The 14,234-nt window shown below is 38.3% G+C and overlaps 1 protein-coding gene across 4 annotated transcripts in view; it reads right to left on the bottom strand.

The window, feature by feature from the left end:
• Positions 1-14,234, bottom strand: part of FAF1 (Fas associated factor 1) — a 148,461-nt gene that overhangs the window by 107,332 nt on the left and 26,895 nt on the right. For all 4 annotated transcript variants that reach the window (XM_083867859.1, XM_083867862.1, XM_083867860.1 and 1 more), the window contains exons 3-6: positions 8,946-8,992; positions 5,926-6,134; positions 2,717-2,808; positions 2,287-2,375 (exon numbers count right to left, since the gene is read on the bottom strand). In XM_083867859.1, coding sequence (XP_083723985.1) covers positions 2,287-2,375; positions 2,717-2,808; positions 5,926-6,134; positions 8,946-8,992 — 437 coding nt within the window. The remainder of the gene's footprint in view (positions 1-2,286; positions 2,376-2,716; positions 2,809-5,925; positions 6,135-8,945; positions 8,993-14,234) is intronic.

The following is a 14,234-nucleotide window of genomic DNA, read 5'->3' as shown; positions in this document are numbered from 1 at the left end:
TGGGTAACAAACTAATCTGAATAATAACTGACCTAACAGTAGGCAGTAAACAGTGTAACTGGGTTTGGTACATTGCTTCAATTAGATGTGTTTTGATCTGCATTGATGCTTTAATTGGAGGCAAGCCTCCCCTTTCATCTAGAATTTATGACTTCAGGGAGATGATCTAGCCTTCAAATTATCCGTGTTTAAATAGCCACTAATTAGTCATCATTTGCTGTCCCAAAGATACCAACTTTTATCTTAAAAATATCCAGAACTAATCTCCACTATGAAACAAATATAAACTATAAAAGGTAACAACTACTTTGATTTTACTATCAAGAAAAGTTCTTTAAAACCATAATGCAATAAAAAAAGGCTAAGAACTGTTTTTAAACAGTTTGTTGTTATATACTTTACTGCAGTTGCAATAAACAACCCTCCTCAGAGTCCAGTTTTCTCTCCAGAATTATAACATTCAAACTACAATACACAGCAATACCTGGCTAGAAATTTTTGAAATTGGAAATTAAATAATTAGCAGCAGTAGTGTCTTTTCACTGTTTTTCAAATAGCTGCTGAAGTACAATGGCTTATTGTCCTCACACACAAATACAGCTCCTGTTTGCACATACAGTTTGTGTACACCACCCTCTGTTTCAGTGCCACTATTCCCTCTCTTAATGCTCTTTTTTTTTACCATTATTATTTTTATAACTCATATCAGCATTATTTCCTCCACAGACTACATGCCAATGTGCACAAGTACCTTTTAATAACATACAAAGTACTTTCAGTCACTAGGAAGGCAGTTACTAATTTCTATTGACTCTCAAAGACTTCCCCTCACCAGTAATACAACTGCACTTGCAGATTATTCTCCTATCACCTACAAGGGCAGAAAGCCAATTCTCTCCTCACACAAGCTGAAATCCACGCATTTTGCCCAATTCCCAAGGCATCCATCCCTCCGCCCTGCGCTGGTCCGGAGCAGCTCCTTTCGCAGGCTCAATTCCTGCGCACCCTCTAGCGGCTACCGAGGAAAATTCCCATTTTCCTGGCAAACAGCACATCCAGGGCTGCCTTCGGAAAAGGACACGGAAGAAAACTCACCAAACTAATCGCTAATTACTTTATAAGAGTCTTTTCCATACAACATAGTTTCATTTTTAAACCTTCGCAATATCCCCTGACAGCAGGAAGAGAGCTGGAGGTGCTGGTGGCTGAACCGTGCCCAGGTGGGCAGGAAGGGCAGAGGCACCTGGATTGTACCAGGAGCAGGGCAGTGACTGTCCCCTGTCCTCGGCACTGCTGAGGCCACACCTCGAGTGCTGTGCCCAGTTCTGGCCCCGCAGTTCTGAAGGACAATGAGGGGCTGGAGCAGCTCCAGAGAAGGGAAAGGAGCTGGGGAAGTGTCTGGAGGGAAAGTCCTGGGAGTGGTGACTGAGAGAGACCAGGGTGTTCAGCCTGGAGAAACCCTTTAGCTCAGGGGGGACCCTCTCACTCTCAAAACTCCCCAAAAAGAGGTTGGAGCCAGCTGCCTCCACTGCCATGTCTCAAGTGGAAAGATGAGAAGAAATAGCCTTAAACTGTATGTACCACAGCAAATTCAGATTAGGTATTAGAAAAGTATCTTTCCCTGAAAGAGTGGTTAATCTATGGATGAAGTTGCCCAGGGATGTGGTGGAGTCAGGAAGTGTTCAAGAGAGGTCTGGATGTGGCACTTGGGGATATGTTTCAGGGGCAATTATGATGAATTGAACTAGATAATCTTGAAGGTCTCTTCCAGCCTTGATGATTCTGTGACATATGAACACTCACTGCTTACTTCTTGATTGTTCAAATCAGTAATAAAAGATATCCTGCTCAATCAAAGGAAATTAATTATTCAGCCTATCTAAAAACAAGATAAAATAATGTAACAAACATTTCATGCAGAAAATTTTGATCTAATGGGAATGATTTATTCATATTTATAAGATACATTAAATGGACCAACATAAAGCAGCAACTTACGCAAGGCCAGCTCTCATTTCTACAGGGACTAGATTTCTGTTAAATTAAAGTTATCACATCTGAGAGATGTAAAATTCTGTATGTACCTAAGAGGTTCGTGTACCCCATCAAAGTTTTAAAAACTCCAACAAGCTTCTTTTCAATGAGATGCTGAGTTAGATCATCCGAACAGTCACCAGTGCAGTAAAAAAACTTTGTATTTACTGACTGCAAATACACATGTGGCTTCACAAAAACCACAAAAAAACCCCAAACCATACAAATAGATTTAATGGTCAAAAGACTTACCCAGAATGACTTGAAGAAGGAGGAGGCAGGTCAGGTGTTAGAACATAAAGACTATTATTTTTTGGCAAGTGTAGACTTTTTAAAACAGTCTGAGGGGAGAAAAATCATTATAAATATAAAACATTCACCAATTGTTACTTTTTTTTTTTACAGGTATGTATTTACAATATCACCAAATATTTTGTTTCAAGATACCCTTCCTGTTACTTAAAAACATCATTTTTGTAGGTGGGCCACATTATATACAAACCAACCACAAACTGATTTGCCCTGATTTTATTTTGCAATGTTTTAGATTAAGAGTTCTTTGTGTGCCACCCAAGACATCTGACACTGTTTGAAACTAACAATTCTTGCATTGTAATCCCCACCCACAGATGCTCAGTTTGAAACTGAGTTCAGTTAACTGAAAACACAGTTGAAAACTTACACTATCATCTACATCTCCAGTCTTCCACCCTTTTAACAGCATTTTAGATGCAGGAATCTGAAGTTCATTTTCTAGAATATGTTTGATATCTCCTAGAGAGAAAAAGAAAAGATATATATAAAACACACACATTTACTGCTTTATTTCAAACAGCAATGAGTTGTACTTAAAAAACGAGAGCAAGAAAAAATTTACTATGAGAAGGATTTTTAGTCTAGTTACCCTCGTAACACACCCTTCAAACAGTAAAAGACAAATGAAGCTTAAAAAAAAAAATCACAAAGCATGAATGATTGGAGAATCATATGAGGATTTGATGATTTGGACATATATATTGGTAATTCTCTATTCCATATATACTAGACACACACATTTGCAGCTGTGTGCTATCTGGAGCTCCAGACTTTACCAGCAACAAAGAGGGTGCATATCTCTGATACCAAACTTCATTATCATCAGTGCAGACCTAAAGAACTGGAATGTTCATACAACTGACTGCTCTGACAGCTTTTTCAGTGTTTGGTATATTTTGATGCTCTTCTTCCCCTGCAGTTATTACAGTCATAAAATAATTCAGGCTGGAAGGTACTCTGGAGTTCATGTGGCCCAAGGCCAACTCAAAGGTCTAATTAAACCAATTTAGTCAATGACTTGTCCAGCTGACTCTTGAACATATCAGGATGGAAGTTTGACAACTTTTCTGGCCAACCTGTTTCAGTACTTCACCACTCTCAGAATAAAATAAAAAAAAATCTTTTATTTAATATGAATTTTTGAGGTTGTGTTTATTGCCTCTCATTCTCATGCACCTCCAAGATAAGTCTGGCTCCATCTTCTCCACATCCTCCAGTAGGCAGCTGTAGACAGAGGTCAGGTCTGTACCTTTCCCCTTTCCTCCCCAGGCTGAACAAATCCTCTTCTCTGTGCCTCTCCTCCTGTTAGCCCAGAGCTCCAGACCCCTGACCAGACTCACTGCAGGATGTCAAGATCTTTCTTGTAGTGGGCACCTCAAAATCCAACACTATGTTCCTGTGCTGTCTGGCAAGTGCTGAATAGAGGGAAATAATTATTTCCTGGGACCCACCAGCTGCACTCTCACCAGCAAAGTCTGGGACATGGTAGGTCTTCTTCACTGCAAGAGTTCATTGCTGAAGGACCCAAGATCCCTTTTATTATATTGTTTTCTAGCCCATCAGTCTTCAGCCAGGTGGGGATAACATGGAGTTATCCTATGCCAGATACAAGACTTCAACTTTATTTTCTTGGAACTTCAGGGGGCTCCTGTCAGCCCATTTCTCCAGGCTGTCCAGGACCTGCTGAACAGCAGCTCTGCCCTCCAGAGTATCAGCTACTTTCTCTGAACAGATTAAGACTGATTTTGATCAGTTTTTTATCCAGTTTTATCTTAACATTATGACTAGAAAAATACAACAGCAGAATACATCAAAGGCCTTACTAAAGCCACAGTGACATTCTCTCCCCTTGTCCACTGAGCCAGTCATCAAATTGTAAAAGGCAAATAATGCTGACTGATTAGGTACAATTTGCCTTTAGTAAATCCATGCTGGCTCTAGCAAATCCCCTTCTTTTCTCTCCCATGCTCAAAAAGTGCTTCCAGAAAGATTTACTCCATAATCTTCCCACAGACAAAGCTCAGCAATCACCACTGAACACAGGTTCACAATTGCCTTACCCTTTCTCTTCATGCTAATGTACTTACAGAAACCTTTCTAAACCCTCAGTGGTTTCACTTTCACCTGAGCTTTGGTCTTCAAAACTGCACATCTCTGTGCTCCTGCTGGGACCCATCACTACTTTCCATCTCTAGGTACTTTATTTTTGAATTTAGCTCAGTCAGAAATGCTTTTTTCTTCTGTGCTGCCCTTATGCCATGCTTGCTCCTCTTGCACTTTGGAAGGAACTGTTCCTGTGCTTTGAAGAGGTTGTCCTTGAAGATCAACCAGCTCTCTTGGGCCCCTGTGCCCTCCTGGACAGCCTCTCATGGGATCCTGTCAAGCAGATCCCCGAAAAAGCAAAAAATACTCTTTCCTCAAGTCCACATCTGAAGCTCTAAAATTCGCCTTGCTCACTTCTCCCAGGACTTTAAGCCCAAGGTTGCCCTCCATGTTTATATCCCAAGATACAGACAGAAGTCCTACACAAACTGCCTTCTGCCCTCCCACAGCCTTCAGGTAAAAGTCAACTATTAAGAAGTTAATAAGAAAAGAAAAATCAAAGCGGTACAGCTGCAAAATTCTGATCTGATCAGATTCTGAGCTCTAATTTCCATGGATGTAACTCAGCCCGAAGGAAAACGTGGAACGCCCATCAATAACTCAAACCAATCACCGCTAGGTGGCGCCAGCCAACACCAAATCCATTGCTGAAAAGACAAGTGAGGATCAAAAGTTTCAATTTCCAAATTTCATCCCAGACAAAAGGCTGCAGCAGGGAAAATTGCTTTCATCAATTATTTCTTCACGTAGCTCCTTATTTGGATCTGTATAACCTCTTCACTAAAAATAAGAACATGAAAATACTTGTCCTTAGCAAAAGTAAATTAATTCCCAGGTTGGGGAATATGAAAAATAACATGCTCTGCAACACTAGCAATAGCATACTTCTAACATACTGTTTCAAAATGCATCAATTTTAGGATAAAGACAATAAAACTGATAGAATTAATATTAATTTGAATGAAGGAGTCAAATAAAAATTGAACTAAGAAGAATGCAATCATGTTCTTCGTACCAGGAAGAATTCCTCTAATCTTGTCACTAATCCTGTGCAGAAAGAGATGCCATACAGATTCAAAGAGGAAATGCCAAGATCATCCGCTTATAAATAGCTTGCATCTACACTAATCCTGCCCCAAATTACATTTTCATGCCTCAACTTAATCATTAATCTCCATTTTGTTTCTGAAGCAAGTTCATAAGAAAACCAAATTTCAAAATAAATATTTGATAGATCACTAACCTTTACAATGGATTAGTGAAATTTTGCTTTTTTAAAGCTGCAAAGAGATTTGAAAATGGTTAGTAGCTGTGGAGGCTGCATTTTCGGGGGGATCTTTTTTTTAAATTTATTTTTGAGGGGTTTTGTTGTGCTTTGTTTTAGGACTTGAATTTCTGGGGTTGAATCTTTTCAGTTTGTCTCTTTAACAGTTTCACAACAGCAGCTTTCATTTCGTTTTTACAAATCCTTACCAACTGAGGAGCTGTCTTCAAGTACTACATCCACATTCCTGTCTCTGTACTCAACCCTGAAGTCAAGCATTCGAGGTTGTCTTTCCACTATTTGTCTAGATGGCACTACATGGCGAAATGCTGAGGAGGAGGAAGGAGCTGAAGAAGCTGCAGCAGAGTGACTGGAGGGGCCATATGCTGGTCCATGCAAAGTCTCTACACCGTACTCACTGAAAGATAGGCAAATGAGATGATTTAAACAGAACAGCTTGATATGTCTAACCAGAAGTTTGGAAAGCAAAATGACAGTATTGTTCACTTATTACAGCCCAGCACACACCTCTTGAATTATTGCTGTCATATCTGAAAATACTGCTTATTTAAAATAAAAAAAAATAATTTCTGTATTAGCAATTTTAACATTTCAGGGCTCAGGAGTGCTATAGGAGATCAGCACTGGTGAAAAACAAGCATTTAAAATTCACTATGTAATTAATACCAGAATTATCTTGAGGAGAAGGATTATTTCCTGTTCCAGGAGTGTTGTGACCATATAAAAATTGGCACCATGGCAACGACCAGCTTTCTACATCATTGGGCTAGTATCCAGTGGAAATGAGGATAAGAAATACAGCTCAAAATTCTGCACACAGATAGGTATTTTCCCACACCAAATTAGTGAAAAACAAGTCAGATATGAAAATAGATATAACAAGGTAAAAAAATTAGGATAATGAAGCATGTGTTTAAAAAAAACACCTAGAAGTACACCAGTAATGCAATGCTGAATGCTAGCTTGCTTCAAGTTCCAAACCCTGCAAGGCTCCTGGAGGTTCATATAAGGATGTGTCCATAACTCAAGGACACCCACAGCATTACAGGCCAGAATAAACTGGAAAACCCTCACTACCCAGAAGCACTTCATCTTCCTCAGCAACCCTCTCCATTGGAAACATGTAACTGGGATTGGAAACAAGTGTAACAAAATATGACATTTCAGGAATATTATTCCAGGAAAAAAAATCAAATTTGGAAGGCAAGAAACTTCATCAGGTAAGCCTGGGGTGTTGCCTTTTAGATGTTCTTACCAGGAAGATGCTGGGCAGTTACAGGATCTCATGGTGGATTTCAGAAATGCTGTGACACAACTTATTTCACTTCCATTCTTTATCAGAACCTTTTTGAAAAATTCCTTCTGTTCTCAAAGATACCATGAGATTCTCAGTGGAAATGCTTCACAGAGCAAGTCAAATCTGTCATCTAGAGGAGGTCTGAACTTTAAAAAGTGCAAATGTGGATGGCATGCATGTCACAGAAGTGCAACAGCACTCAGCTATTGCAAATCCCATCATTGTGCCTTTCACATTTGAAACAGAAAAACATGTTATGCTTGTAAAACAAGGGGCTCCTTCACTTCTCACATCAGCATGCTCAGAAGGATGGATGCCCAGCTACAAAGACCCACACTCTCAGACCTATGGCTCAAAAGTCAAAGGCTCACGTCAGAGCTCTAAAGAATATGGGAAACAGTCTATAATTTTAAGGATTTAAAAAAGGATAAATACCAAGTGATGTGTTATTGTTTTCAATCTGGTGGACAAGTATGAATTAAGTACAGTAATAATTATTTTAGTAGACCCAAGAAGCAATGAATATCCCAATTCTCAGGACTGGATTACAAAACAAGCAACTGAATTATAAAACAAAGTGTACTTTTTTCTCTTCAATAAATTAACTTACTTCAAGTCCAGTTGTATTAATTCTATTTGATTCCACCACAAAAGGCATCCTACATACCTGACTAGCAACCTCTAATGGAACATAAAAAGCCTCACATCAGTAAAATAAGCCTGATCTGAAAACCACTGGAAACCAGGTTTCTCAATCTTCTGAGACTCCCTTTAAACCACTTCCACTGGAAGAATACAAAACAAGACAAAAACAAAGTAACAAAAATACACATTTGAAACAACATTTGACTATCTAATAATTTCTAAAAATTAATAAATTACTGTGAAAGAAAAATGTAAGTGGGCACTGGGCCATTTTGTCATTGAACACAGGCATTAACTACTCTAACAATTCCCCAGCTTCTTTTACCTAATCAAACATTCTGGTATTTTGGATAGAAATGCTTTGAGGTCACAACTTATATGCAGAAAGAGTGCTCCACACAACCCAGACTTGATCTCACATGGACTAAACAGGCCTTACAGTAAATATATATTTAGTAACTTTACCGAGCAAATAGTTTTATCCTCAATCAAAACCTGACTCTATTGAGTGACAGCTTTAGTAAGTATTGACAGAGATGTCAAATAACACTTTACCTACATTACGTATCTTTTTTCATCATTACAATTTTTTAAGTAGTACATGAAGTATTTTTCTGAACAAATTTTTAAACACTGTTTTACTGTCTCTCTCAGGTAGCTCAATTCCTGTTCTGCTGTTTTCAATTGCCTCATCAGCACTTAGAAGATCAAATTTCTGTGACTCCGAGATATCCAAGCATCAGTATGCAAGCCAAAATTTAATTCAGAAGCTGAAAGAAAATCAGTAAAACTACTTTTAGAAGGGAACAACCTTACTTTATCTATCACACTTTCTGCTGCCTGAAATTTGATTAAAAAAAAAAAAAAAAAAAAAAAAAACAAGACCAAGTACAAATGTTTTTTGGCCAGAAATAGGGAAGCATGGAATATCAATACCTTTAAAAATGCATAAGGAGAAATAAATACTTAGCCAGAAGCATACCAGCATCCAGTCTTAGTAAAGAGACAACCCTGCAAGGAATGACCCAACCACCAGTGTATTCAAAATAAAAGTTAACTATTTTGAATAGATGTTTGAGCTAGTCCTCTATCAGTATGGGAAAAACGAAATGTTAAATCAGCTTTGCCAGGAATAGAATTTGTGGCTCCAGAAACAGCTTTAAAAGGAGAATTATGTCATCTTCTTAGGATTCAGGAAGGAAAAAAAAAAGTAACTGTTACCCAGCATCATTCTCTGCATGTACTACTCAAGTCCTCTGTGCTTACCTTTGTAGAATGCCATTTTCTTGTGGTATAACACCATTTATAGCTGCCTGAAAAGAGAAAACAAATTTTGAGTCAAGCATGCAGAACAAAAATACATCAGAACTTTAATATGTTTTAAAGAGTGCCCAGCTTGCTTCAAAACATGCCCTAAAATGCTCTCTATTTAGTGAATATTCTTGGTGAACAATATCATTATGGTATCTACATAAAATAAAACCCATATCTAAGTGAAAAACAAACACGAGCTGAAGCTCAGACTCCAGTTTCTGTGTGATGGATTTCCCAGGTGGAATGCCTGGGAATAAACTGCATGGCCCAGGCTGTCAGTCTAACACTCTGGTACTCACACACAGGGGACACATCACTCCCAACCACACAGAGCCAACTGTGCCCAGCCCAGGCAGCTTCACAGCACGTCCACAGAAAATCTGATGCTCCCCAGAAGCACCAGCCATGGCCAGGGCCATGAACCTGCCCAGCTGCACACCCCCTGTGTGCTGCCAGCCCCTTGTGCTCAGCAGCTGCTGAGCTGGTGCAAACAGCTGCTCCAGAGCAGCTCCATCACACCTGCACCTCACACACACACACACATCTCCTCAGGCTGCCAGGGAATCACACAAGGGACCATCCCAAACATTTAAACAATCCTCAGGTAGAAAAGGAAGTATTTTTAAAGCAGGGTTTATGCAGTTAAATACCATGCTGTCCAAATCATCAGAAGGCTTAACAGCAAGATTAAAGAGAGCTTGTAGCAGCTCAGTACTCCCCATTTTCTCCTGCACCAGCAGCAACTCATCCATTTTCTACCCTCACAACTTCTAATATCCATCCTCAGAAGTCAGATATACCTGACCTGTTGGCCAGAACACCTGGTGAACGAGTGTCTGGTCCCCATTGCAGAAGGGAACACTGATGTTTAGCAGTTCATAGATTCCCTGGTACTCCAGGACAGTGTCATAGCCTGTGACTGAACTACTGACAGTCATCATCCCTCAACACCATTTGTACAAACTAACATTTAAAACATGTAGCTTAAGTAAGCGCTTAATAAACACAAAAATAGATGTAATCAAGATTTAAATGCCACGGTTTCTTTTTCACTGAATACATAAACATGACTTTTTTACAATTTCCATTAATAGTTAAGGCTCCATGAAGTCAGGAAGTTTTATTGCTGAACTCAGCTAAATTACTGTGATACTGCAATAAGATTTACCCTACATTTAGAAACAAATATTGCATAAATAATAATTTAAAAAGCAGAGAAGGAAAAGGTCAGAGGTACCCATAAGCTACAGCAACAACCCGTGAGGCTGTATCAAATTACAGCGAAAACAAAGTTCCCTACCAGATCAGTTTTTAAATCAGTTTATCCACTGTGCATGGCAATAATCAGTGGTTTCTTTTTAACAACGTGTCTCATTTATCATCATTGTGGTTTTTGCAGTCATACACAGCTCTTGATCGTGTTCATCTAATAAACCTCCAGGAAAGAGTAGGAGGTTTTGGTTTATTTGGGTTTTTCTGGATTGGCTTCTACCTCCCATACTCTTCAGCAATACACATTTAATTCCCGTCAATCAAAAGATAAAAGTTGGCTGAGAGACAAAATTATCCTTTATTTTGCATCTGTAAGATACAGAGACAGGTTTCGTACCACAGAACCTACAGTAAGAATGATCTGCTGGTGCAACAAAATTCTCTTTACTTGAGGAAAAGAAGCTGCTTCAGCTGTGAAGAAATAGAGCAATGTGACATTTTCACACTTCTGTCAAAGCTCTGCCTCAGAAGATGAAATCAGCTCAAACTTCTTCTGAGCCTAGTTAGAGGGGTTAAATACGATAGAGGCTCCAAGCTATTTTCTTTAAAACTGAGTAAGTCACTTGTTCATATATCCCCAGTTTTGTAAACTTGATGACATTTAAGGGGCACAGGAGTAAGAAAAAACAGCAGAAGCATTATGTGCTTTTGTGATGGAAAGACCTCTATTAACCACACTGTAAAACTAAAGAGTCCAGACACTGTTTGTTAAGCAAGATGGAAGACTAAAATAATGTAGACAGCAAATGGTAGCAGTGCACATGTACATACTGCATAAATATTAAATATCCATGTTCTAACACGACAGCTATAAGTAGACCCTGCAAAGAAAAAAAGAAAAAAGAACAACCATCTGCTTTAGAATTTCATTGGGAGAAGGTTGTGACTATAAAAATAAAAAATAAAAAAAAAATTAAAACGAGAACACGTTACTAAGGCAAGATCTGTTTCAGGCTGTTCTTCCCCAGTGTCAGCCCCCTTTGAGAGAGGCTCACATCTCTATGGTTATGCAAACGTTTCAAGATATTACATTTTTTTGTTTCTCCAAACTGAGATCTTTGATCACCAAAACCACCCTGTGTGGCTAATTTATAGTCATCAAAAATGTGTGTTATCCTCAAAACAATTTTAATAACCAGTGCATTAAATTTATGGGTTATTAATATAAAGAAACCTTGTCTGGATCAGAAAGCTCCTTCAGCTCCCAATAACCTGCTGCTGAGAGTGATGCCAGGGAAGCAGCACCGTGTGCTTCTCCCACTGCAAATCCAGGAGTGTCCCTGCTGGATCCAGGGTACCACAGCTTTCTAATGCTATCATTATTTAAAGAGTGAAGTTCACCTTAAATGGAAAATTATAGGGGCTTCAGAAGATTTTTTCCAAAGCCAAGAATCCTAGTTGTGTCTCAGAGCTATCCATACATGAATTCTGTCCTAAATAACACTGTCCCATCCGGAAACAGAGAAATTTCTGTTTTGATGACAACCTTAAAACAACTACCAGGCCCACAATTTAGCTCATTAAATTATAAACTGAATGTAGCTCTTCTTGAATTATACATTTTGTTTAGGGATATCAATCATATATCCAGGAATTGGAACAGCTTATTTAAAAATTCATTAAGGACTGCATAACCTGGCCTAATTGGACCTGCTTTGGGCCAGAGAGACATTCAGAAACAACTTCCAATCTCAAGTACCTGTGACTCCATCATCCAACAGTACAAGTTATCTTGATAAACATACTGAGAATCCTGGGGGTTTTTTTAAATGAAAAGGATGTCAAGAATGTGACATAACACTGGACAGACAAGTGTCCATTCCAAAGGTTCAAAGTAACAATATTTTTGGTGTGTTTTTTTCAGCAGCAAGCTTTCAAGTTACAGTATTGAAATATATTAAATCCAACCTTTTTGATTCCTGAAAATATAGGGAGCAATAAAGCAATAGGGTTAATAAAAGGTTATCAAATTCATTAACAGTTTGGGCAACATAAAAAATCCGTTGCATTCTGAAATTATTTAGGTATCTAAAGAACACAGCAAAGCAGACTGAAATTTAGAATTTTTCCTCAAAGGAATATTAACTTAACTATATTAGTCAGTTCTGACTAATTGTGACTATCTTTTATGAGTACAAAACAGTGTTAGAAAGAAAACCAAGACCCACCATTCGTTAATTATCTATTGTAACAACAATGTCAATAACTTCCTTCAAAATACACAATTCTAGTGCTAACCATTCAAAAGCAATAAAGCACATCTTAGACAGCACAAATATTCAACTCACAAGTTGTAAATACTCAGTGGTTTTCACAAAGTTTGAAGATGGACTGGATTTACCAATCATATTATTTAAAAGTAGAAGTCTACATACACTGATTGAATATTCAAATGAGGCAAGGTGTTCCTTCCTCTTCACGAACAACATATGCGAGGTGCTTTTTAAATTTCCAGAATTTAAAAGGGATGTTTAGATGAATTAAGAGTTAAAGACAGGCCCAGGCAAAAGAGCAGTTAAAGGGTTTTGCAATGGGTGAGGAGGGAGCTTTTCCTCTGCAGCCACTTCTTGTTCCTCCCCTCTCCTTCCCAACCTCCACAGCACACAATGGTTTTGGCTGACACATACAGACCCCTTAAAATTTCCCCTTTGCCCTTTGCCAGTCAAGGGCAAGAGGTTTAATGAAGCACAACACAAGATCAACTGTCCAAAGCAGGGCAACACATCAACACATTCATAAGCAAAAGATGGTTCCATCAACCATCCATGGAGCAGCAGAGTGCTGGAAGAACAATCCTTTCATAGGAAGAGGCTGGAGAGATGTAAATAACCTGCACACCTGAGAGATGCACAAGTTTCACTGGGATAAACAACCAAACCAGCTTAACACAACCAGCACAAGCTGCTCCCAGAGAATTCCAAAAGCCTTATTTAGGTTTGACTGCATTCAGCAAGTGAGACCACTTGAGTCTACTGATCAAAGCCCTCGCAGAGCTTTATATTTGTTTAGTTAAAAACTGAGAAGGTTTGCATTAAACAAACCAGTACACAAATGAGACCTCGAGACAGGGTAATAGGAACTGCCATGGTAGATGATCCAAATCCCAAAGATGTCCAACCAAATGGCATCAAGTGCTTCAGAAAGTAACAGGAAATTATAACAGAGTAACTTGCTCATGGGGCATTTTTTTCCAATCCCTTGATTTTCTGACACATTGAAGTTTACGCTATTAAATTTTTTGTGTATTCAATTTCAGGCAACAGCCTCATAAACCACATATTTAATTATTTCTATGAAACTCAGTAAAAGCTTTTTTTGGTGAGAGCATTCATTTATCATAACTTTCAAAAAAAATCTATATTCTCCCTCAAATGCTACAAACTCAGATGTTACTTTTAGTTTAATACATCTGGTAAGCTAAAAAAACAAAGTTCTGCATTTTGTGCCTTTACTGTTCATTTTGTTTCTCCTTCATGTTATATACTTAATATCTTCTCGATATAAAAACAATTTCTCTCAAATCACAAATGCAGAAAGTTTACCCCATGCTGTTTTCTACATTAGTGGAAGCAAAGATAGGAAGAGGTGATAGCTGCTTGTAGGACAGTATTTAAAATTATAACCAAAAACACAGGCATTTTGTTTTTTCATACCCAGAACAAAGAAAAACTCATTTTAGTTTTAGCACTTCAGACTCTTTCAGCATTTAATCTTAAGATTCATTTTTTCTGATTATTTAAGTGAATAGAATGGCAAAACTTACATACAAAAGTCACTACACTACAGAGGGCAAAATGACACACAAGACAAACATACTGTGGTTTTGATTTCTGCAGAATAAAAAAACTCTACCTGTTTTATTTTGGAAATATTAGACTGTATTCATATGTACTAGAGAATCACTCAAGATCTGCTGAATTTAAAAAAGTGTGACTTTTTAAAATACACTTAAAAAGCCCACATTAAGTA

The sequence above is a fragment of the Zosterops lateralis genome, assembly GCF_965231275.1.
Source record: "Zosterops lateralis genome assembly, chromosome: 9".
NCBI lineage: Eukaryota > Metazoa > Chordata > Aves > Passeriformes > Zosteropidae > Zosterops > Zosterops lateralis.
Note: the sequence above shows the minus strand (reverse complement) of the source record. Positions and strands in the feature narration are given on the sequence as shown.